We start from the raw sequence: 24,653 nt of genomic DNA, 5'->3' as shown, positions 1-24,653 counted from the left end.
GCTTGCGTGTACACACGGGGGGTGTTCGGACACCGAGGAGAGTCTGCACACAAAGTTGACTCTGAGAAATAAATCTCTCGCCGAACGTGGGGACGAACTCACGCTGACAGCGGCCAACTGGATACAAATCCAGCGCGCTACCGACTGAGCTACATCCCCGCCCAGATCTTTTAAGACCTCCCAATTCAGACTCCCTCCCTTCTAAGACCCCGGTTTTTTTCAGACTTTTTGTTCATAACTTCTGTAAATGTACCCCGATTTTAAGACCCCCTCCCTTCTAAGGCAAAAAAAAAAAAAAAAATAGGTGTGGTTACGGTAACATAGCCTCAAAAAATAGGGTAGGAAGGTAGGCAATCACTTTTTTTTTTAACTTTTTTTTCTAATGTGTACAAATTAAACCTACTTGACAGGGAAATAAGTGTGCGACTCGGGCGATTGTGCTTTCATTGCGTTTTCTGCACTCGTTTTTTTTTTGTTTTTGTTTTTGTTGACAAATGTAATAAAAAGTTATAGGGTCGGCCCTTAAAAATAGGGTAGGTCGGGTTACCGTAACCACACCTATTTTTTTTTTTAGGCCTAAGACCCCGGTTTTTTTTCAGACTTTTTGGTCATAACCTGTGTAAATGTACCCCGATTTTAAGACCCCCTCCTTTTGAAGACCCGGTTTTCTCAGATTGTTTGAAGTCTTAAAATGGGGAGTCCACTGTACATACGATAATAGGGACATCCAGATTCAACCTTCGTCAGACGAACATTCGTCGGTGGTGGGGATTTCCTCTCTATTTTTAACTTTGTGCCTCAATGCGCATGCGCTTGGTTTTTCGCGCCCACCACTGCTTGCCGAAGACCGGGATCTGCGTGGTGAAAAAGGCGTGTTTGACGAACCTCAATCAGCAATCTTCGTGAGTACTTTTAGTCCTTTTCAGAATGTTAAAAATATGTTTTATGTGCGCAGTGTTAAAGTTTAATATCTTTACGACGCTTCTGTGGACTGTGCATCTGTAAACTGTTCATTTTGGAGGCCTAGTGCATGAACACGGGTACCCACACAAAACTCAGAACTTGAGTCGACGGGCGACATATCCTGCCAATTATCTCCCTTGATCTCTCTTGCACAAGACATTTGTTTCCACTAGGCCTATTTGTGTTGGGAGATTTTACAGGAATGAATCTAAAAATCGAATTTTTTTTCAGTATTGCTTGTGTACCCAGCATATTCAGATGTCTGGAATATTCCGATAAAAAAAGATTCGTCATATATAACACTACTCGTCATCACTGTTTCGAAAAACAGACGAACGCGCACGAAGAACTTCGCGTAGATCTGGACCGAAATTGGAAAGTGGTGACCGTGACGGGATGTGACATCACAACTTCAACAAACTCGCGAAGATCGGAACTCACGAACATTTGACGAAGGCAAATCTGGATGTCTCTAATGTCACACGCTTTCCTTCTTTGCCACTACTAAAGCAAACGTGTGCAAGATTGTATGTTACACGCTTTAGGAGCATGGCAAGAACGGATTCAAACTCAAAATCATCCCTCCGAAAGCCCCAAAATGCACACACGACTTTTATTTCTCCTGCTGTTATCGTTTCTTCTCTTTACAAATTCTTCAACGCTGAGAATACTGAAAACGGCATCCCAGACGACAGTACTGTTTTCATACGCGAATTTAGCTTCCCTTGGAAAGTGGCTCACTCAGGAGGCCTGTTAGTCTGAAACTGGAAGGACAGAGTTCTGAACATAGATGACAAAGATCCCGGAAAGAACAAACATTTCGCGGATGCAGACACAGAAAGACGTCATGAAGAATGAGATGCTTCAAAAGATACAGACTGTGACGATGACTGTGACGTCATTCACATATACCGAGACGTCATGTCATTCATAGTTGTTCGGTCACTTCCGTCAAAAAGTAGATCTCTCGACAATGGCTGCTCCTGTGTTTAGGTTTGTCAAGCTTGAGTACGCAAAACGTGTTTGTTCTCTCCTCTGTTGAAGCTGTGAGACATAAATGCTATTTCGACTTGGTCGTGTGATAGAGTTTTCTTCCACACTCGATTAGCTGATGACTAACTCAGCCTGACGGCTTCGTTAGACAATCAATGTAATCTCGTGTGGAAGAAAACGTCTGTCACACGACCAAGTCTGAATAGCAGGTACTGACACATGCACATCCTGGTGGTGACCTTACCACAATAATCTTTAACCGCTCATATGAATAAAGTAAAGTGACACAACGGACTGATTTGTAAACAAAGATTGCTGCAGTACAAACCAGCAAGAAGGGAGGTAACCTTGCTGCTTCAAAACCGATGATATGTTTGGTCGGCCACCAAGAGCATGGCACTTGCATTTTCTTTAGCACATATATACAAAGAAACTAATGGTGCTCTGCCAGCCGCGCGAGAGGTCCCGGATTTTAATCCCGGAGGGGAGGGGCCCCCATTTGTCACGCTCTTGACGGCTCAATCGCACCTTTCAAACCAAAGTTCTCAGCTCTCTCTCTCACACTTCACAGAAATTTACAAACGTTTCAAAATTTACATTTATATACAAACGACGACACTAGATAATAACACGAAACGAGTCGTGACTCATCATCGACAGTTCCTTGAGGTAAATGTTAACTTTTTGCCCGCCTGCGCATGCGTGCATGCATGCTGTGCATGTGTGTGCATGCTTGCACGCATGTGTGCCTGCATGTGCATGCATGCAATGAACAATTTGTATGTGTGTGTGTTCGAGAGTCAAAGAGAGAGTGAAATAACCCAGAGAGTAAGACTGGAATAGATGATACTGACCTTTGCTCTCCCCTGGAAGTTGAAGGTCAGGACGTACTCTCCAGTTCGTGTTTCACTTTTACGCACGAGAAAGACGCCGTGGCCAGACGGACCCTGTTGCAAAACCAGCTGAGCGGCGTCGGCTCGAGAGAGTGTTCCATGGAACCATGGGTATTCTCGAAGCCTCACGTCGATGGACCCTTCCCCGTTTGTGTCTTGTTCTGGTTTGGCGGATACAAAAAAATCAACTTGAAAACATGGCGAAGAAAGTATCACGAACAGGAATAAAGTTCTAAAATCTACTTTGAATGAACTTTTTACAACATCTGATTTTTTGCGCTTATTGAAATAAAACAATATGTATTCTGATTCCTTTTTCTGCACCAGTGACTGATATCCTAATCATCAGTGGAATAACTGGCATTACAAAAAACAAAAAACAAAACAAAAAGTACTTAACAAATTTAAAAATCAATACTCAATTAACTACTGTATACTCATTTGACCATTTCAACGTTTCTACACATACAATAGTCTTTCTTTCTTTATTTGGTGTTTAACGTCGTTTTCAACCACGAAGGTTATATCGCGACGAGGGAAAGGGGGGAGATGGGATAGGGGAAAGGGGGGAGATGGGATAGAGCCACTTGTTAAGTGTTTCTTGTTCACAAAAGCACTAATAAAAAAATTGCTCCAGGGGCTTGCAACGTAGTACAATATATGACCTTACTGGGAGAATGCAAGTTTCCAGTACAAAGGACTAAACATTTCTTACATACTGCTTGACTAAAATCTTTACAAACATTGACTATATTCTATACAAGAACCACTTAACAAGGGTAATAAGTGAAGAATTTTATGGGTGAGAAAAGGAAAGTAAAAGGACTTTGGGGAGGCAGAAATAGAGAAGAAACAAGAAAAAGATCCTAATTAGGTTACATACAATAGTGAAAGAACAATAAAACAAAAGCGATGAAGAGAAGACGCAACAGTGGGTTGGGGTGAGGGGTGGGGGGGGAGTCCAACTGTACAGTCGTATGATAGCTTTCCTACAGTGTCATAATTTTTTCCATTACTGTATTGTCCAATCGCTGTGAAAATGGGGTTTTCTTAGGGTCTCTTCCTCTCAGTGGTAAGCTAGCAGCAACAGATCTGGTCACGCTACCCAGGTGTCTGCTTGTTCGGGTGCTTTTTCTTCAGCGTTCAACAGTTCTGTCGCTGTTTAGGTACAGTCAGCCACCTACACTAAGGGCAGAATGATGGAGGTGCTTTAGGGGGTGGGGCATGGATACCATCACTAGATCTTCACATAAAGTTGAACCAATCACAAGTTGAATGCTCTACCAGCTGAGCTACAGGTCCCCTTCAATGATGGAAATCAAAAGTTGCAGGCTTACCAAAACTACTGTCGTATCTGGGCGAGCCAGCCACGTCGGAGTTGCTATGGTTATGAGAGGAAAGAAGATCATGAGAGTGGACCATGCTCCAGGGGCGACCGGTGGGGCGAGGGGGGATGTCGGGGGTGGAATTACCCAGACTGCCTTGTGACGAGCTGCGCTGGGCTGGAGTGATCTGACTGGTTTCTGCAATGACAAAGAGAGCATTTCAACTTTGAGTTCAAGACACAACACAATTGACGATGTTCTTCTTCTTCTCCTCCATTTATGGGCTGAAACTTCCACGTACGTGCACTTGTGTTTTGCATGAGTGTTTTTATGTAAAGGACCGTTTTTACCCCGCTATTAACACTATAGTGACTAGCATTGCCACGGCGTTAACGTCCTGCCTGCCCAAGCTTGCCACCAAGAAACTTCTCAAAAAACAGTAACTGTAAAGAAATCTGTCTAGCAGTAGCAAGCTTGAATTAAGTCCAATCACCACCACATTTTGTGTACTAATTAAAAAATGGATGCCCAGTTCAGCCGTGCTATTTATAAGTTTGTCACGCAATTTGTTTTAGCAAAGGGGGGGTGAAAGGGGGATAATTTGTGTTTTTAACGTTTTTTTGTGTGTGTTTTCTTTTCCACTGCTTTTTTAAAAGTTATTTTTTAACAGAAAGTATTATAAATAATTTTATAACCAAACAAGGTGTAAAACCTATGAATTAGCTGAAATATTGTTAAAATTCTACACAGAAATAAGGAGACAGTACAAAGAAAAAAACAAGCAAATCCCGCATTCACTCACAGCATCCTGACTCAAATGAAACAAAACTGTGACACTCACCAAATGATGTCTAGGTAATCCATATTGAATATAAGTCACATTTTCACAACAAAGTCCCAACTGTACACCTATGAACATTTCCAAAAGGATTAGGCTCCAGCCATCCATTGTTATCAGTGCTGCCACGCCCCCCTTGCAACTACACATTCGAAGATTCATGCAGTACCACCCTAACACGTGTAGTTTGCCGACTCATACTAGCAGCAACAACAGGACTGTTTCATCCTCAATATCACTGCTATTATCGCTTTCTTGAGGCGAAAACAACACGTCGGAATCATGATCTACAGGGTCCTCAAGATCCAACATCCGGAGAATCTCCTCCCGTGACAAGGCTCGCCTTCGATTCATTTTTTTCTCTCGAAAAAACCGCACAAATCAGGCCAATATTGCATATGGCGGAAGGGCACACCAAGTCTGTCAAGGGAAACAACTCAATTTACTGCAAGCTTCAAAAACCGGGAAGCAATCACGAGTCGTGTACCTTGTATGTCTAATACTAAAATAGTCACTTCCCGTCCGACGTCCGTGGGCGTTGCAGCGTTATTACTAATATAGTCACCTCCCGTCGCGAAAGTGTTAAGGCAGCTATAACCGATTTTGGGGGAAGAAGATATTCAGAAATATTTGACCAAAATGTCACTTGTGTGGTTTTTACTTGCTGTGGCAGAGTTGCAGCCCTTGGAAACATCAATGAGTCAAATGATCGCCTCTGATTTGTGGCCTTAAATGATCATGACGTAAATGACCTCCGATGTGCATGTTGTGCAGTGTTCGCTCGATATGATGTTGCTTCTTTTCTTCTGTGTTCATGGGCTGAAACCCCCACATACATTCGTGTTTTTTGCACGAGTGGGTTTTTACGTGTATGGCCGTTTTTACCCCGCCATTTTGGCAGCCATACACCGTATGTTTTATTGTTTTTATGTTTAGGGTTGTTGTTATATGTTGTTTGGTTGTTTTAAGAGCAGATGAACCACACGTTTCCATCTATTGTTTTATTGTATGGACAATAAATTATCTTATGTCTAATGCTGGGTATTTTCGTGTTTCTATAACCCAACGAACTCTGACATGGATTACAAGATCTTTTTCATGCGCACTTGGTCTTGTGCTTGCGTGTACACTCGAAGGGGATAAGGCACTGGCAGGTCTGCACATAAGTTGACCTAGGAGATTGGGAAAATCTCCACCCATAACCCATCAGGCGCGACCAGGATTCGAAACCACAACCTTCCGCTTATCCACTAGGCTTTCTTTTGAAAACATGACCATGGGAGCTCACTATTTACTGAAATGCTATGATTGACGGATTGCATCCACGTGTTAGCTGCCATTGTCTGCAACACTGTTTCAAAGGGGTTCAACTCTTCAGGCGAAAAAAGCTGAGTTATTCATAAATTCCTATATTTGCCTTAACAATGCACGACACACACACACAAAAATTACAAATTGAATCATTTTCCCCCCGATACAACGCATTTATAATTTCTTGAATCAAAAAGAGGATGATTCAAACTGAGACAGACAAAGACAGACAGACAGACAGCCTGAAGGTGAGAACTGAGATAGACAGACAGACAGCCTGAAGGTGAGAGACAGACAGACAGACAGCCTGAAGGTGAGAACTGAGATAGACAGACAGACAGACAGCCTGAAGGTGAGAACTGAGATAGACAGACAGACAGACAGACAGACAGCCTGAAGGTGAGAACTGAGATAGACAGACAGACAGACAGCCTGAAGGTGAGAACTGAGATAGACAGACAGACAGACAGATTGTTCTGGCTCAAAATTGTCACACTACCTTTTCTTTCAATGGATCCTGACGGTGCAGTTGGCAGCCTAGGCCGCCTGTGACAAATCAAAGAACAACAAATTCATTGACTACTCCCTTCTGCAATTAGATCTATAATTCTTCTTTTTTATAAATCAAATAAAAATCTTGGGAGATGGCAAGTGAACAAAGAAAGAAACTCAGTGAACATTCTAACGTGTTTAATTTTTGCGACAAAAACAAACATGGAAGAATGAATCAAACATCCCCAAAAGGGTGGCCGAGTGGTAAGTGCACTTGCCTCGGAAGCGAGAGGTTGCGAGTTCGACCCTGGGTCGGGGCGTAAGCAATTTTCTTCCCCCTTTCCTAACCCAGGTGGTGGGTTCAAGTGCTAGTCTTTCGGATGAGACGAAAAATCGAGGTCCCTTCGTGTACACTACATTGGGGTGTGCACGTTAAAGATCCCACGATTGACAAAAGGGTCTTTCCTGGCAAAATTGTATAGGCATAGATAAAAAATGTCCACCAAATACCCGTGTGACTTGGAATAGGCCGTGAAAAAGTAAATATTCGCCGTCATGGCTTGAGATTTACTGGCCGATGTGAATGCGTGATATTTTGTGTAAAAAATTCCATGTCACACGGCAGAAATTAATATGTAAAGCGCTTAGAGAACGTCAAGCGCTATATAAATCTCCCATATAAATAAATAGATAAATAAAACGGAGCTTTACACTTTACAGGCGAACCTCTATCTCAAGGAGACCAAGCCTTATCATAGTACATAGAAGGCCAGAGAGCTAAATTTAGCGTTGCCAGTACGAGAAACAAAATCTTCATCTGCCGCACGACAATGTTGGCCTTTAAGGGTGGGGTAAAACACAAACAAGTCGCGTAAGGCGAAAATACAATATTTAGTCAAGTAGCTGCCATTTTTCAGCAAGACCGTATACTCGTAGCATCGTCAGTCCACCGCTCATGGCAAAGGCAGTGAAATTGACAAGAAGAGCGGGGTAGTAGTTGCGCTAAGAAGGATAGCACGCTTTTCTGTACCTCTCTTTGTTTTAACTTTTTGAGCGTGTTTTTAATCCAAACATATCATATCTATATGTTTTTGGAATCAGGAACCGACAAGGAATAAGATGAAAGTGTTTTTAAATTGATTTGGACAATTTAATTTTGATAATAGTTTTTATATATTTAATTTTCAGAGCTTGTTTTTAATCCGAATATAACATATTTATATGTTTTTGGAATCAGCAAATGATGGAAAATAAGATAAACGTAAATTTGGATCGTTTTATAAATTTTTATTTTTTTTTACAATTTTCCGATTTTTAATGACCAAAGTCATTAATTAATTTTTAAGCCACCAAGCTGAAATGCAATACCGAACCCCGGGCTTTGTCGAAGATTACTTGACCAAAATTTGAACCAATTTGGTTGAAAAATGAGGGCGTGACAGTGCCGCCTCAACTTTCACGAAAAGCCGGATATGACGTCATCAAAGACATTTATCAAAAAAATGAAAAAAACGTTCGGGGATTTCATACCCAGGAACTCTCATGTAAAATTTCATAAAGATCGGTCCAGTAGTTTAGTCTGAATCGCTCTACACACACACACACACACACGCACGCACACACACACGCACGCACATACACCACGACCCTCGTTTCGATTCCCCCTCGATGTTAAAATATTTAGTCAAAACTTGACTAAATATAAAAACGATAACACGCGTAACACCCTGTTACATCCACAAACTTAATAATTATAGCCACACCCTACAAACTTACATAGCCACTTCTTCAGACGACACCGATTCGGGCGGTGGAGCGATGACATGTTGAATGGCGTGAATCCACAAGCGCAGCTCCGTTGCGTCTGGAGCCTCGATTACATACTCCAAGGGGCCCTCACCCTTGAGTACCAGAGTATTCTCCCTGTCTGGCATCTCCAGTGCCGACGTTTCGCGTACTTGCTGAATCAGCAGGCAGAATAGTCCGTTCTTTGGCTTCACTGACTGCAACAGGTCCAAAGAAAAGAGGAATGCATGAGAACAAATACATTATTAATATGAATCTGCATAAAGTCCCTTCTTTGGCTTCACTGGCTGCAACAGTTTTCAACAAAAGAGGAATGCATGAGAAAAGACTGTGCTGTACTGTGTAAATCTGCAAGCAGAATAGTCCGTTTTTTGGCTTCACTGACAGCAACAGGTCTAAAGAAAAGAGAGAAAACGTGAGAGATAAGAAGTGAATCAGCATACAATACTGCAGTTTTTGGCCTCACTGACTGCAAGAAAAAAAGAAGGGAAAAATGCGTGAAATACAGGAATATATATATACATATCTCATTGGATTTGAGACTGAAAAACATCCAATCACTATTTTGATATCTTTCTCTCTCTGATGTGAGATTGAGTACATGTAATGATGTATAGGTATATTCTGACACAAGCCAATCAAATAACCTCAGGAAATGTACCTCCATTTTAAGACTCCATCCCTTTTAAGATTTTATTTTCTGATTCTAACATTTCCTCATTTAGGTTCACATGCACTATACTGTAGCTTTTGGCACAAAAACACTGACAGTGACACACACACACACACACACACACATAGCTTTTGGCTCATTCACACACACACACACACATACTGACATAGCTTTTGGCTCAAACACACACACACACCACCCCGACCACACACAAGACAACTAATTCCTACAGGCCAGCCCAACAACTAATTCCTACAGGCCAGCCCACACCAGATTTCATTCCCGATACCACAGTTGAATGATTAAGCCCTCCAGCTTTTGACCAAAATGTCACTTTGTTTGGGCAAAGGTCGCAAACATGCCCAGACCTTTGGCCCACAGCATTTTTAGAGGAGGGCACAGGGTAGGGGGGATCAGCCCTGTGAAAATACCCCCAGGACCTCATTTCAGCTGCTTCAGCTTGGCAAAATCTGCAAAGACAGGTAGGTGTATATTCTTAACATTTGGTGCAGGGGGGGGGGGGGGGGTTGTTGGACTCACTCACTGTTACCTACCCCTTATGTATGATGGACCAATGTGGTTCAACCAGCCACCTGTAAAGTACACACATTTTCTGATGGTTACAACCGTGTCCTTTCATCACAGCTACCACTGTACAAGTCTCTGTCTCTGGACAATATGTACATGCATACCTACCACTTAGTATTAGTAATCATTCTGAAGTCATGAGAAGTTCAACTGACTGATGTTCATACCATGTAATTTCTGGCTGGGGGGGGGGGGGTGAGAAAGAAGGAGGTGGGGGGGAGGGAGGGAGGGAGGGAAGGCCGTGTGTGTGTGTGTGTGTGTCGGTGTGCGTACGTGTATGAGCGTGTGTGTGTGCATGTGTGTCTGTGTGTGCAAGTGTGTGTGTGTTCGCGTGTGAGTGTCCGTGTGCGCGTGTGTGTGTTCGTGCGCCGAAGTAAGAATTCACTCAAAAACACATTAAACCTACTACCTCCTAGCAAAACGTGAGAAAGAGTACCCTTGAAGTGCAAAACAACGGCAGGTTTTCCTCACCTAACGTGGAGTCACTTTTTCATAACTCTTTGTTGAATGTGCTAAGCTGTCTGGGTTCAAAGACAAGCATTTTGTCATCAGCTGAACAAATTGTTGTGGCAGATTTAGCAAGGCTGCAAAAACAGTTCTCCTACGTGCGTTCCCCCCTTTTCCTTTCTTATTTTTCTCTCAAAACTTTGACCTGACCAGTATATGCGCAGCAGAACTACTAGACCACGTAAGATGTGTGTGTGGGTATTTGTGAAAAGAGAGAGAGAGAGAAAGAGAAAGAGGGAGGGAGGGCGGGAGGGAGAAAGAGAGAGGGAGAGAGGGAGGGAGGGAGAAGAGACTGAGTGTGTGTGTGTGTGTGTGTGTGCGCGCGCGCTTGCGTCCAGTGAAAACATTCGATTGACAACAATAAACAGCTGTCAAAATTTAAAAACATGCAGTTGTGATACTTTTTGAGAAACGTGTAATCAAACAGCTCTCTCTCTCTCTCACACAACACAAACACACGCTCGCGCACGTGCCACCCACTCGTTATTTATCAACTCAACAACAAAAACAGGAATGCGTGTATCCGGTGAGATAAAACCACATGTCTTCCCTATTAACCATGCCGCAAAGCTAGGAGCAAAACAACATGCACCCTTTTTGTCCCCAAGCTGTCTGAAAATAGACTGAAATAAATGGCTGTATGGAAATGCACAATACAATAACACCCCTGCGTCCTTCCGACTTCCTTGTTCCAATGATGCTACGTTTACACTATGTTCCTTGTTCCGATAATTCTACGTTTACACTATGTTCCCGGCGGCCACTGCAGCCCCGTTTGCCCGAAACGCAGTGCGCCGTGTGATTTTTTCCATTTTTATATTTAGTCAAGTTTTGACTAAATATTTTAACATCGAGGGGGAATCGAAACGAGGGTCGTGGTGTATGTGCGTGTGTGTGTGTGTGTGTGTGTGTGTGTGTAGAGCGATTCAGAGAAAACTACTGGACCGATCTTCATGAAAGTTCACATGAGAGTTCCTGGGTATGATATCCTCAGACGTTTTTTTTTTAAAAAAAATTCGATAAATGTCTTTGATGACGTCATATCCGGCTTTTTGTGAAAGTTGAGGCAGCACTGTCACACCCTCAGTTTTCAATTAAATGGATTGAAATCTTGACAAAGCAATATTCGACTAAGTCCGGACTATGGGATTGAATTTCAGCCCAGCAGCGTAAAAATCTGTTAATTAGTTTGCTCATTAACGTTGTCATTAAAATCGAATTTTCACTTACAGATTTAAAACTGATTGCGGGGCGGGGATGTAGCTCAGTCGGTAGCGCGCTGGATTTGTATCCAGTTGGCCGCTGTCAGCGTGAGTCAGTCGGTAGCGCGCTGGATTTGTATCCAGTTGGCCGCTGTCAGCGTGAGTTCGTCCCCACGTTCGGCGAGAGATTTATTTCTCAGAGTCAACTTTGTGTGCAGACTCTCCTCGGTGTCCGAACACCCCCGTGTGTACACGCAAGCACGACCAAGTGCGCACGAAAAAGATCCTGTAATCCATGTCAGAGTTCGGTGGGTTATCGAAACACGAAAATACCCAGCATGCTTCCTCCGAAAACGGCGTATGGCTGCCTAAATGGCGGGGTAAAAAACGGTCATACACGTAAAATTCCACTCGTGCAAAAAACACGAGTGTACGTGGGAGTTTCAGCCCACGAACGAAGAAGAAAAAGAAGAAGAAGAAAACTGATTGCATCGTATTCCTCAATTTCTCCTGAATCTATATATATACATATATACGACTTGTGTCTGTCTGTGTGTGTGTGTGTGTGTGTCCGCGATGCCAAGCCAAAGTTCTCGGTGGATCTTTTTCAAATTTGGAGACCGTATTCAGCTACACCCCGGACACAACCTCATCGATGAGATATTTCAACACGTGCTCTCAGCGCGCAGCGCTGAACCGATTTTGGTTTTTCTCTGGATCCATTCCCAGTAACTCTTCCTTATCTTCTCCAGTGTTTTCAGCCGCGTTTGTCTCCCTTCCTCCGTGCGGTGCGCCGGCAAAGCCCCCGGCGCAGCCGGGTATTCGGCTCGACTTCTTCCCGGCGCAGCCGTACCCGGCGAAGCGGGTATTCATCTAGTTCAAAAATATATACATATGTCATGTTTACTCTAAAAATGGGCTCAGAATTACAGGAAGTAGGTCAAGTAAGTACTGCGTTTGCACGCAGCGCGTAGACGAGCGTGGCCCGTCTCGGTCTTGATATGGTTAGTCGAGACTATCTTAGTAACTATAGTCTCGGCGATGACTGTTCTTTGGTGTTAATCTGTTACTTTGATGCCGACAGCTTGACTAAAATGTTTTTATATCGCTTCACGCGACTTGTTTATTTCTGTATTCAAGTTTTGTTAGGTCCTGTCAAGTTTTCTCACGGTCTATCACAGTATCCATGTCAGGCTGTGGGGGGGGGGGGGGGGGGGGGGGAAAGGGGCCGCTGTAGGATCCGGTCCGGTCCCCCCTCTGAAGTAGTCCCCCGGGGGACCAATTCGTGGCAAAAACTGCTCTATAATGGTCCCCCCTTAGACATCCAGCCTCGTTTTCGACTGGTCCCCCTGGGCGATTTTGGTCCCCCCTCGCATCCAAAATAGGCCCCCTCTCGAACTGGTCCCCCTCTTTTCTAACCAATGTAGAGCTATGTCAGTATTTATTTTTAACTTTATTGTTACAAAACTTTATTGTCCCCACAGGGCCATAGGAACATTTTTTTTAAATATTTTTTTTTATCTCTGGAACCTGGCTCCTCTTTGCTACGAGGATTCCGTCGTGGTAGAGCACATCCTCTCGAATTGTGTATTTTGCAGCAGTCTTTCTCAACTGTCTCTTTTTAACTTTAGTCACATCACGGTTTTCCCCTTTCGCGGTCAGAGGGTAAGTGCCATTTTTCAAATAGTTCAACACGTTGTCATACAGAGTGTCGTCCATGATGATAGTCAATGAAAAACGAAGACTGGCTGACGGAATGAATTGTCGTGTACTTATAATTATAGGCATGTTTGACACGAGTCACGTGACGTGTCAAGAAGCGTGGCGACCGTTTTCTCATTCCACAAAAAAAGAAAAGAGAAAATAAAAAACAAAAGTATAGGGTACATAGAACGGCAAATCTACGAAGTTAAATCACTTTTAAAAGTTTAGATTTGACACTGTAACCTTCACCCAGTTCAAGATCATCTTGAATTTATTCTCTGTACAAAAATGAAAATAAGTATACATATAACGAAAGAGGTGTGTGTGTGTGTGTGTGTGTGTGTGTGTGTGTGTGTGTGTGTGTGTGTGTGTGTTTGCGTGCGTGCGTGCGTGAGTGAGTGTGCACGCGTACGTGCGTGCGTGCGTGCATAATGTGTGTGTGTGTGTTTGAGAGATGGGGGGAGGAGAGAAAGTGTGGGGGGCGAGAGAGAGAGAGTGAGAGAGATCCAGAGTCACGTTTTCTACTGAGTTGACACACACTATAACAATAAAGTTAAAATAAATACTGACATAGCTCTACATTGGTTAGAAAAGAGGGGGACCAGTTCGAGAGGGGGCCTATTTTGGATGCGAGGGGGGACCAAAATCGCCCAGGGGGACCAGTCGAAAACGAGGCTGGATGTCTAAGGGGGGACCATTATAGAGCAGTTTTTGCCACGAATTGGTCCCCCGGGGGACTACTTCAGAGGGGGGACCGGACCGGATCCTACACCGCTAGTCCCGGAGGCTTCAAGGCGCACTGCGGTTCGGCCAGCGGTCTACCACGGATGCCAGTACGTTCCCTCCCGGCGCGTTCTGATGGGGTGCCTCACGTTTCTCACGTTATGATCAAGGTCTGACACGTTTTCACGTTCTGTCAAGACTTTGTACGGATGAAACGTGGACGCCGGTGTAGGCACCGGGCCCGCAAACCGTCACACGCCGGGACGCGCCGTGATTGAACGCGACGAAACGGCTACCATACACCCTAGCTTGCCGTGAGAACCGTGACAAATCGCGCAGCAACCGTGACAAAACGCACACTAAACGCGGCAGAACGCAACAAAACGTTAAGGGACCGTGATATGCCGGGTAATACACGTGCTTTCCGTCCCACTAAGGACTGCCTCCAAGTTTTGTTAAGGCCTATTGCGTACTGTCACGCTTTGTTGCGTTTACTCCGTTTCGCTACGGCCTACTAGGTTTCTAATCAGCACGGTCTCACGGATTTTTAAACGAACACGCACACTTTCTCATGGTTTCTCTCTCTCTCTCTCTCTCTCTCTCTCTCCCTCTCTGTTTTCCTCACTCTAACATTTACAAGCGCGCACACACACGCTCTCATGCAGTCTCACGGATTTTCAAACGAACACGCACACGCATGGTTTCTCTTCGTCTCTCTCTCATGTCAGTCACACACACACATTCACACACACACACACATTTACAAGCACAAACCCAGATTTACAAGCTCTCTCTCTCTCTCTCTCACTCACAATTTTATTTACAATCACACACACACATACACACACACTCTCTCTCTCTCTCTCTCACACACACACACACATTCACAAGCACACACCTAGATTTACAAGCAGACTCTCACTCTCTCTCTCTCACTCACAATTTTATTTACAATCACACACACACACACTCTCTCTCTCTCTCTCTCTCTCTCTCTCTCTCTCACACACACACACACACACATTCACAAGCACACACCTGGATTTACAAGCAGACTCTCACTCTCTCTCTCTCTCACAATTTTATTTACAATCACACACACACACACACTCTCTCTCTCTCACACACACACACACACACACACACACACACACACACACACACACACACACACACACACACACACACACACAAACGCACGGGTAACACCCGTATCCCTTCCCCTCACGTTGAAAACATGGGGTTGAAAACTCAGAGCACATGCGTGAGATAAGTGTAGCAAGAATAGTACGCAGATAACACGAACAGCCACGGGCCACGGAGATCAACAACAGCCTGGGAGTGTCAAGTCACACTGTCAGGGCCCTTTGGACTGCCACAGGTACACCAATCAATATAGTCTGTTTTTGTCTCTTTCACCCAACCCCTCATCTGTCTCTGTCACTAGCACTCAATGCAAGAACAAGCAGGCAATGCAACATTGCAATCAAAATCAACACTGTCTTCTTCTTCTTCGTCTCTCTCACTAGATCAGTCTCTATCTTTCTCTTCCTCTCTCTCCCCCTTTCACTGCAAGGGTCCTTCTTGACTACCACAGGCACAGGAATCAATATTTTCTAGCCCCATTCACTGCCAGGGTTCCTCCTATCTCTCCCTCTTTCACCGCAAGGGTCTTTCTTGACTATCACAGGCACAGGAATCAACATGTTCTAGTCCTCTCACTGCCAGGGTTCCTCCTCCCTCACCACAAGGGTCCTTCTTGACTACCAGTACAGTAGAATCCGCTTAATAAGGCCATGTTTAATAAAGCCACCCGCTTTTTGAGGCCCATTTCTGACTGCACGGATTTTACCTTATGTTTTATGCTTATGCTTTTATTAAATCCACCCGCTTAAGATAGCCACTTTTGTCATGCACCGAGGTGACCTTATTAAGCGGAGTCTACTGTACCACAGGCACAGGAAATTGAGGAATCAACATTTTCTTGTCCTCTCTCTGCCCGGGTTCCTTGAGACTACCAACGGATCCCGAATGATTTGACAGGGTTGTATGGACTTTCAGATGCACATCAATCAACATATTATCTTCTTTCTCTCTCTCTGTCTGTCTCTGTCTGTCTCTGTCTGTCTGTCTGTCTCTGTCTGTCTGTCTGTCTGTCTGTCTGTCTGTCTCTCTCTCTCTCTCTCTCTCTCTCTCTCTCTCTCTCTCTGCCAGAGCTCTTTTGGACTCTTCTGTAATTTTTTCAATTTTTTTCTTTAGCCACCAATGTCATTCGTGGGTTGTTAATGTTACCATTTAATTTGTTCAGATTTGCATTTTCTTCTGGCACCCACCCACCTCGGCACCTGCCCTTTTCAAATTGCTGGAATTCTTGGCTTCAGGCATCAAAAGCTATTTGCACCCACAACAGGAAAGATGAATGGATGGAGGGGGAGGAATTGTTGTCACATCTGACTCCCGCAAGTCTATAACTGCTCAGATGAGGGAGAGAAAGAGGAAAAACCAAAAAATGAGAATAATCTAGTATATTTTAGAGTGCAATTTCCAGGGTCTGCTAGGAGTGGGAAGACATGTAGGTCAAAATCTATTACTATACTACATGCAGTAAACAAGAAGGGAGTGCACTGAGGTCACTGTTATTGTTGTTGGTGCTCTCTCTCTCTCCCTCCCCCTGTCTTACACACACACACACACACACACACACACACACACACACATTTTGGCATTGGATACTATTGGGTAGATATAGGGTATGTGTGGGTTTGCATGTTTTTGTCTTTACATAGGGGGAGGGGGGGGGAGGCAGGAAGGAGACTGAGATCATAAAAACAAATAAATGTACTGCGTCTTGGTAAGAGAATCTGTATCTACCTCCTCCTCCCCTCCTCACAAGCACATTGTCTCTTTTCGACCCCCCCCCCCCCACCACAAAGCAAGCATGAGTGACAGAAACTTACAGAGTGATTCATGTGCACTTTAAAGAATAAATCATGGATTCCCTCAGTTCCTACTGCGCACTGACAACAGTGTATTTTTTTAAATTATTGTTTTCACCGTCGCTGTGAAACACATAGCAGAAGACGAAGGAGCATCACCACAACGTAACTCTGTCCTGCATAAATCATTCAGGTTTATTTCCTGTAATGGCCTAGAGTGCAAACACTATCGGTACACCTGCACTCACACAGGTGGTAAGCAAGTTCACAAAATGGGACAAGAGCCGGAAGAGAAAGCATTTTCCAATGAACATCGCACTTAACCAAGCCATTTTCAAAACACACCTGGTTTCTCTCTTACGCAGCCACAAAATTACAACCAGACCATAACTAAAAATATGCAATGATTGGAGAATTAGCTGTTAAAAAAAACAACAATGTACCTGTTTGTCTCAAAGTTGGACGGTTTTGTTTCCAGATTTTTTTTTATGTCAATGTTCTGGCGTTTCCGAGGAAATCTTCTGCCAATGCAGTCGCTGAAGTGAATTGACGCGTCATCCTTCTTGGGTATAACTATATATATATATATACTAGATGAATACCCGGCTTCGCCGGGCTGAATCGCGAGACAGAGACAGAAAGCGTGGCGGTTCACCACAATCACCTTTGAAAGCGAAGTCCTCTCAAACGGGATTGAGAATTTTTAGAGCTTATTTCTGAGCCCTATATTATCTGTTATGGCTTCTCAAATGCCAGAACATACAGACAGACAAAAGCCGCCAGACCCCATCACAAACAGAACGGTAGTCTCCCTGTCACACTCGACCCCCTTTGAATGAACTTTGTCCCCAAAGTTCCAAACTATGGACCCGCCAAGCTTAGGTCCCTCCCAGGTGGAATGGGATCAGCACGAAAATGATTCAGTGGCCTGAACATTTCATGTCGAGTCCCATCGCAGTCGACGACACCAAATGTAACCGAGTGCCGAAACACCACAATCAGCTTTGAAGGCAAAGTCTACTCAAACGGGATTGAGAATATAAATGTTATGGCTTTTCGAAGGAAGGCCTGAACATACAGACACACCAAAGCCGCCAGACCACATCACAAACAGAACTCTACAACCCACAGGTGTTGCCCACACACACAGACACACACACACAGAGAGAAGCCGTATAGGTATATCTATCTATAAATATATAGAGATAGATGACAGTGTATTTTTCGCGTGGCTATAAATTGATTCGACCTTTTCACTTTTACACTAAGGACAACTTACGGGTGCAAGGAAAGCGTTCTGGACAGTGCAGTGACATTCTAAAAATAGTAACGTAGTAACGGGAATATGGATTGACGCCACACGAAGGAAGGGAGGTAAACGCTGAAAACACTGGAGAAGATAAGGAAGAGTTACTGGAAATGGATCCAGAGAAAAACCTAAAAATCGGTTCAGCGCTGCGCGCTGAGAGCACGTGTTGAAATATCTCATCGATGAGGTTGTGTCCGGGATGTAGCTGAATACGGCCTCCAAATTTGAAAAAGATCGATCGAGAACTTTGGCTTGGCATCGCGGACACACACACACACACACACACACACACACACACACACACACACACACACACACACACACACACAAGTCGTATATATATATATATATATAGATAGATATACTATCCATACATAGTGATAGTATGTATTATGTACACGGTACACCACCACAAACCTGTCCAGGCTTTTACATACATGTAATACCGGCACGGTTGGCCTAGTGGTAAGGCGTCCGCCCCGTGATCGGGAGGTCGTGGGTTCGAACCCCGGCCGGGTCATACCTAAGACTTTAAAATTGGCAATCTAGTGGCTGCTCCGCCTGGCGTCTGGCATTATGGGGTTAGTGCTAGGACTGGTTGGTCCGATGTCAGAATAATGTGACTGGGTGAGACATGAAGCCTGTGCTGTGACTTCTGTCTTGTGTGTGGCGCACTTTATATGTCAAAGCAGCACCGCCCTGATATGGCCCTTCGTGGTCGGCTGGGCGTTAAGCAAACAAACAAACAAACATACATGTAATAAGGACGTCCATCCACTTGGTCACATACCAAAATTCAACATCCTGACTGCATGCTTTCAGAGTTAAATTTTGTTGCTAAATTTATTTCGCAACTGACATTTAATGATTTACATATGTACTGCAGGGATGGCCAAATCTAAAAAATGTTAACTCGCCAACTGGGCGAGTAACTTCAAGAAAGTTCATCCCACAGTTGCTGTATCTGCAGTGTTTATACCATATGCCGTATGGCTTTAAAACTTGATATTACAACCAAAAGTGTTGCGTTGGACCAGAATGTTCACTGGCCAGCTGGGCGATTTGTCAGGCCGTTTCTACTACTAGTACTAACCCGGCAGATTTTTTAGGCGATCAGGCGGACGATTTTGCCATCCCTGTACTGTATGTCAATATATATGCAAATTCAATCTCGGCAAAAATTCCCATACTGCACAAGCAGCAGCCAGGTTGTTGATTTCTATGGTGATTGGCATACATGTGTCAAAGTGGAACTGGACGGATGATCTTGTCCCATGTAAAATCATGGGGAGATTTTGGAGTGAGCTGGTGTACATGATCACATTCACCACAAGGAAAACTTAGTTTAAATTAAATTAAGTCAACAAATTCTCACTTGCCTAGATACAATCACATGAATGTGCACCTGCACACAAACAAACACAGACAGGGTTCGTACAGTTTTTGTGTTTTAAAGTTCAAGGACTTTTTCAAGGACTTTTTCAAGGACTTTCAAGACCTTCTGAAGAGAAAATCAAGCACCTTCTAAGCTTGCAATGAAACCCTCTTTGGTTATTATGCCCCCGTCCCGCACGCCCGATTTAAATCATTGGATGTTCAAAAAGGAATGATTAAATTTTTGTCAAAGGCGTTAGGCGACAGATTTGTAGCAGACGATCGTTTTGAAGCAGACAGACTCAAAAGCCTAGGACTGTAGGTTACTGTTCAACTTTTTCTTTGAGGTTATCAAATACAAAATCATAGCAATTGTTTATTGTGGGTGGTTGTTGTGTAATCAGTTTACAGCATTAGGAGTTTTTAAGGACTTTCAAGGATCTTGTCAATTTTTTAAGCACTTTCAAGGCCTTGAAACTGACCCCTCCAAATTCAAGCACTTTCAAGGATTTCAAGCACCTGTACAAACCCTGCACAGAGTTCAAACATAATCCTTTTTAAAGCCTGGGGAAGGACTACAGAGATAAGGACAAAATGACAGAACACTGATAAAAAAAAAATTTAAAAGCAGACCAAAGTAACAAACCAACAAAAAGTTTTTTGAAAAAATGTTTTAAATTTAAAAAAAAATATGAAGAAAGGGAGAAAAAAGAGCCATTGAAGTTGAGGATTATCAATAACAGGTAAAGTGAAAGCCCATATTATAAGCATGCGGCCTTCCTCATGATGACTCATCCACACTCACTCACAAAGGTTTTCAAAACATAGTGGGCTTTCAATTTTCTGAAAAATGCATGCACCAAGCTGAGAAAGTCAAACATTAACTACTGAATCTGTTGGTGTCTGAGTCACAAGGGCTGAACAAATAAAATAAAAACTTGGTCTGAAATGAGCTGATTCAAACCACTTCAGAGACACTGTCCCAGGGTTTCATTTACTAGTGCGCCCTGCTCCAGTGGCGCATTAAATCTGAAAATGTCCCATCACAATTTGCGTCAGTGCGTCAAAGGGCGCATTGAGATTACGTTCCACTGCACCAGTAAATACTAAATGTACACTTTACATCGGATTACACACACACACACACACACACACACACACACACACACACACACACACACACACACACATATACACGCACACACATACAGAGATAACACAATATAGCGGCTAATTCTCAGATGGCACCATATTGCACTATTTTGCATCTTTGGTCAAAACGCGTACAGGCCTCTTTGGCGCTTCTTGCCTTCGACTACGTCCCATCGGAATTTGGTTGAGGGGGACAAATGTCCCATTGCCTTTTTCTCCCAGGTTAAACCCTGCTCTCCTTCTTTCTTACTATTTTTCTCTGGACTTCGAGAGCCATGATGGTTTTAATGGTCAGAGTGATTGCCTCTCAAACAAAACAGAACTGCTTAGATCCCCACCAGGCCAGCTGAAGAGACCATGAACAATAATTAACAAGAGGCGAAGCCTGTCAAGGCTCACGTAAGAAATCGACAAACAGTAACACAAACTCAATCACTCCGTCACACATACACACACACAGTAAGCATAAGTGATACGGTGCAAGAGTGTGAGACACTAGATCTAGATCTGTCGGTCTGTAGCCTACTTACGGGGACACGGTTCCTGATTCCAAAAACATATATAGATATATATATCATATGATATGTTTGGATTAAAAACACGCTCAGAAAGTTAAAACGAAGAGAGGTACAGTAAAGCGTGCTATGCAGCACAGCGCAACCGCGCTGAACAGGCTCGTCACTTTCACTGCCGGCGGACTACGGTCATTGTGAAAAAATGCAGTGCGTTCAGTTTCATTCTGTGAGTTCCATAGCTTGACTAAATGTAGTAATTTCGCCTTACGCGACTTGTTTTCAGTTTGACTTTGAAACTGTTACCCTCAGTGACTCACTAAACCCTGTGAATAGGGTTCATACAATTATACAGTGAGTAAATAAGTCATTGGCTGATTGAGCACTTTGCAAGATAAGATTTCAGCGAAATGTCAATAGGATAAGCAACATCTTTTGATACCAGGAAAACGATGTGAAGTAGACACTATGACCTTCCCTTTGAGTTTCCCTACTATTGAAAGAGAGGTTGCTATGTTGGACTTACAGCCGGATGATGCTGAGCAGATGTTTAAAATGTTTATTTTATTATATGCAGATGATACAACCATTTTAGCAGAATCCCCAGAAGCATTACAAGACTCGCTAAATGTGTTGTCCGAATACTGCGATCTGTGGAGTTTGCGGGTGAACGAAAAAAACCGAAAATAGTTGTTTTTTCAAGAGGTAAATTACGAAAATTGCCATTATTTAAATACAAAGATGAATTAGTTGAGGCCCTGTTTGGTTTTCAATATTTGGGTTTATTTTTTAATTATAATAATAAGTTTAATAAATCACAAAAGTTGTTATATGATAAGGCCTCTCGAGCAATGTTTAGCTTGTTAAAGAAGTGTAGAAAATTGTCGTTGTCCATAGATATTCAAATTGAATTGTTTGATAGAATAGTTGCACCGATTATGTTATATGGCTGTGAAGTATGGGGACCAAATTTGGTAAATTTAGCAACAAAATTACAGCTACGTTTTTATAAGATTATTTTGAAATTGAGAAAGTCGACCCCAACGTGTATGGTATTAGGCGAATTAGGCAAATTTCCACTAGATGTCCTCGTAAAAAATAGAATATTTAGTTTTTGGTTTAAATTGGTGGATTGTAATAATAGTAATAAGTTTTCAAATGTATTGTACCGTTTTCTGCATCGCCTCTATGTAAATAACATAATTATATGAAGCACCCTATTTAAAACATGTTGAAACAACTTTAAATGCTCTTGGTCTTAGTGGTTTTTGGCATGACCAGTTTAATTTACGATGTTCCGAAAAATGGTTTAAATTGAAAACGTTGCAATGCCTAAAAGATCAATATACAATCGTGGTTTAACCGTTTTCAGAATTAAATGAAAAAGAAACTTGTTTGAATTATAGATTGTTTAAAGATACATTTATATTTGAAAATTATTTGAACATTTTACCCAATAACCTATCACTCTCTTTTTTACGCTTTAGAACATTAAATCATAAATTGCCAATACAGACAGGCCGAATGTTAAATATACCACATAACGAAAGAATATGTGTTAAATGCCAGTCTGGAGAACTCGGAGATGAATTTCATTATATATTTCAGTGTCATTTTTTTGAAAATGTGAGGAAAAGGTTGTTACCATTGTATTTTCGTAGAAATTCAAATGCAGTCAAATTTAAACATTTATTTGAATTAACAAAGAAACGAAAGTTATTGCATAATATATTTTATTAAGAGTATTTTGAAAAAGTTGTTCTGATTATTTGAGTGGGTTTTTTTCTTATTAAAACAAAAACAAACACAGAAACATATATTTTCCTGTAAAAAAAAAGAAAAAATGGATGATTACAATTATTTTGTTATGAATTAAGCTTGATTTATTTTCGGTTAATTAGAAGTGTTATGTCTCATTATTACATATATTTAATTTTCAGAGCTTGTTTTTAATCCGAATATAACATATTTATATGTTTTTGGAATCAGCAAATGATGGAGAATAAGATAAACGTAAATTTGGATCGTTTTATAAATTTTTATTTTTTTGTACAATTTTCAGATTTTTAATGACCAAAGTCATTAATTAATTTTTAAGCCACCAAGCTGAAATGCAATACCGAAGTCCGGGCTTTGTTGAAGATTACTTGACCAAAATTTGAACCAATTTGGTTGAAAAATGAGGGCGTGACAGTGCCGCCTCAACTTTCACGAAAAGCCGGATATGACGTCATCAAAGACATTTATCGAAAAAATGAAAAAAACGTTCGGGGATTTCATACCCAGGAACTCTCATGTCAAATTTCATAAAGATCGGTCCAGTAGTTTAGTCTGAATCGCTCTACACACACACACAGACACACACACGCACATACACCACGACCCTCGTTTCGATTCCCCCTCGATGTTAAGATTTTTATTTATTTTATTCATGTAACCCTAGGGGTTTTTTGAAATAATATTGACTTGACTTGACTTGACTTGTCAATCCCCGCGTGAAGGAAATCGCTCACCTCCCACGTGCAAAACGTAGTGATATTGACATGCCAGATTAGCGCGGTAGCGTATTGTGCTAAGCAGGAAAGCGCGCTTTTCTGTATTCTTGTTAACTTTCTGAACTTGTTTTGAATACAACCTATCATATCTATATGTTTTTGGAATCAGGAAATGATAAAGAATAAGATGAAATCATTTTTGGATCGATTTCTTACATTGTAATCGTAAGACTAATTAATCTATTTTCGTTAATTGTGATCACATTTTAACTTTAAGAGTATACATGACATATGTATTATATTTTTAGATTCAGAATGTGATGAAGAATACGATGCAATCAATTTAAAATCTGTTTGCGAAAAATCGATTTTAATGACAACTTTAATTAGCAAACTCATTAATTAATTTTTAAGCCTCCAAGCTAAAATGCAATACCAAAGTCCGGGCTTCATCGAAGATTACTTGACCAAAATTTAAACCAATTTGGTTGAAAAATGAGAGCGTGACAGTGCCGCCTCAACTTTCACAAAAAGCCGGATATGACGTCATCAAAGACATTTATACCCCCCTCCGGGTTAGGGGGAAGAATTTACCCGATGCTCCCAAGCATGTCGTATTAGAGGCGACTAACGGATTCTGTTTCTCCTTTTACCCTTGTTAAGTTTTTCTTGTATAGAATATACATGTAGTCAATTTTTGTAAAGATTTTAGTCAAGCAGTATAAATGTTAAGTCCTTTGGCTTTGTACTGGAAACTTGCATTCTCCCAGTAAGGTAATATATTGTACTACATTGCAAGCCCCTGGAGCAAATTTTTGATTAGTGCTTTTGTGAACAAGAAACAATTGACAAGTGGC

General features: G+C 42.3%; 1 protein-coding gene across 1 annotated transcript in view; it reads right to left on the bottom strand.

Moving 5' to 3' along the window:
- LOC138975383 (SH2B adapter protein 1-like) overlaps positions 1-24,653 on the bottom strand; it is a 39,639-nt gene that overhangs the window by 10,109 nt on the left and 4,877 nt on the right. The window contains exons 2-5 of the mRNA XM_070348049.1: positions 8,592-8,818; positions 6,823-6,869; positions 4,187-4,372; positions 2,811-3,010 (exon numbers count right to left, since the gene is read on the bottom strand). Of these exons, the coding sequence (XP_070204150.1) occupies positions 2,811-3,010; positions 4,187-4,372; positions 6,823-6,869; positions 8,592-8,818 (660 nt within the window). The remainder of the gene's footprint in view (positions 1-2,810; positions 3,011-4,186; positions 4,373-6,822; positions 6,870-8,591; positions 8,819-24,653) is intronic.

This window comes from Littorina saxatilis, linkage group LG9, assembly GCF_037325665.1.
Source record: "Littorina saxatilis isolate snail1 linkage group LG9, US_GU_Lsax_2.0, whole genome shotgun sequence".
Taxonomy (NCBI): domain Eukaryota; kingdom Metazoa; phylum Mollusca; class Gastropoda; order Littorinimorpha; family Littorinidae; genus Littorina; species Littorina saxatilis.
This window is presented reverse-complemented; position numbering and strand designations above follow the sequence as displayed.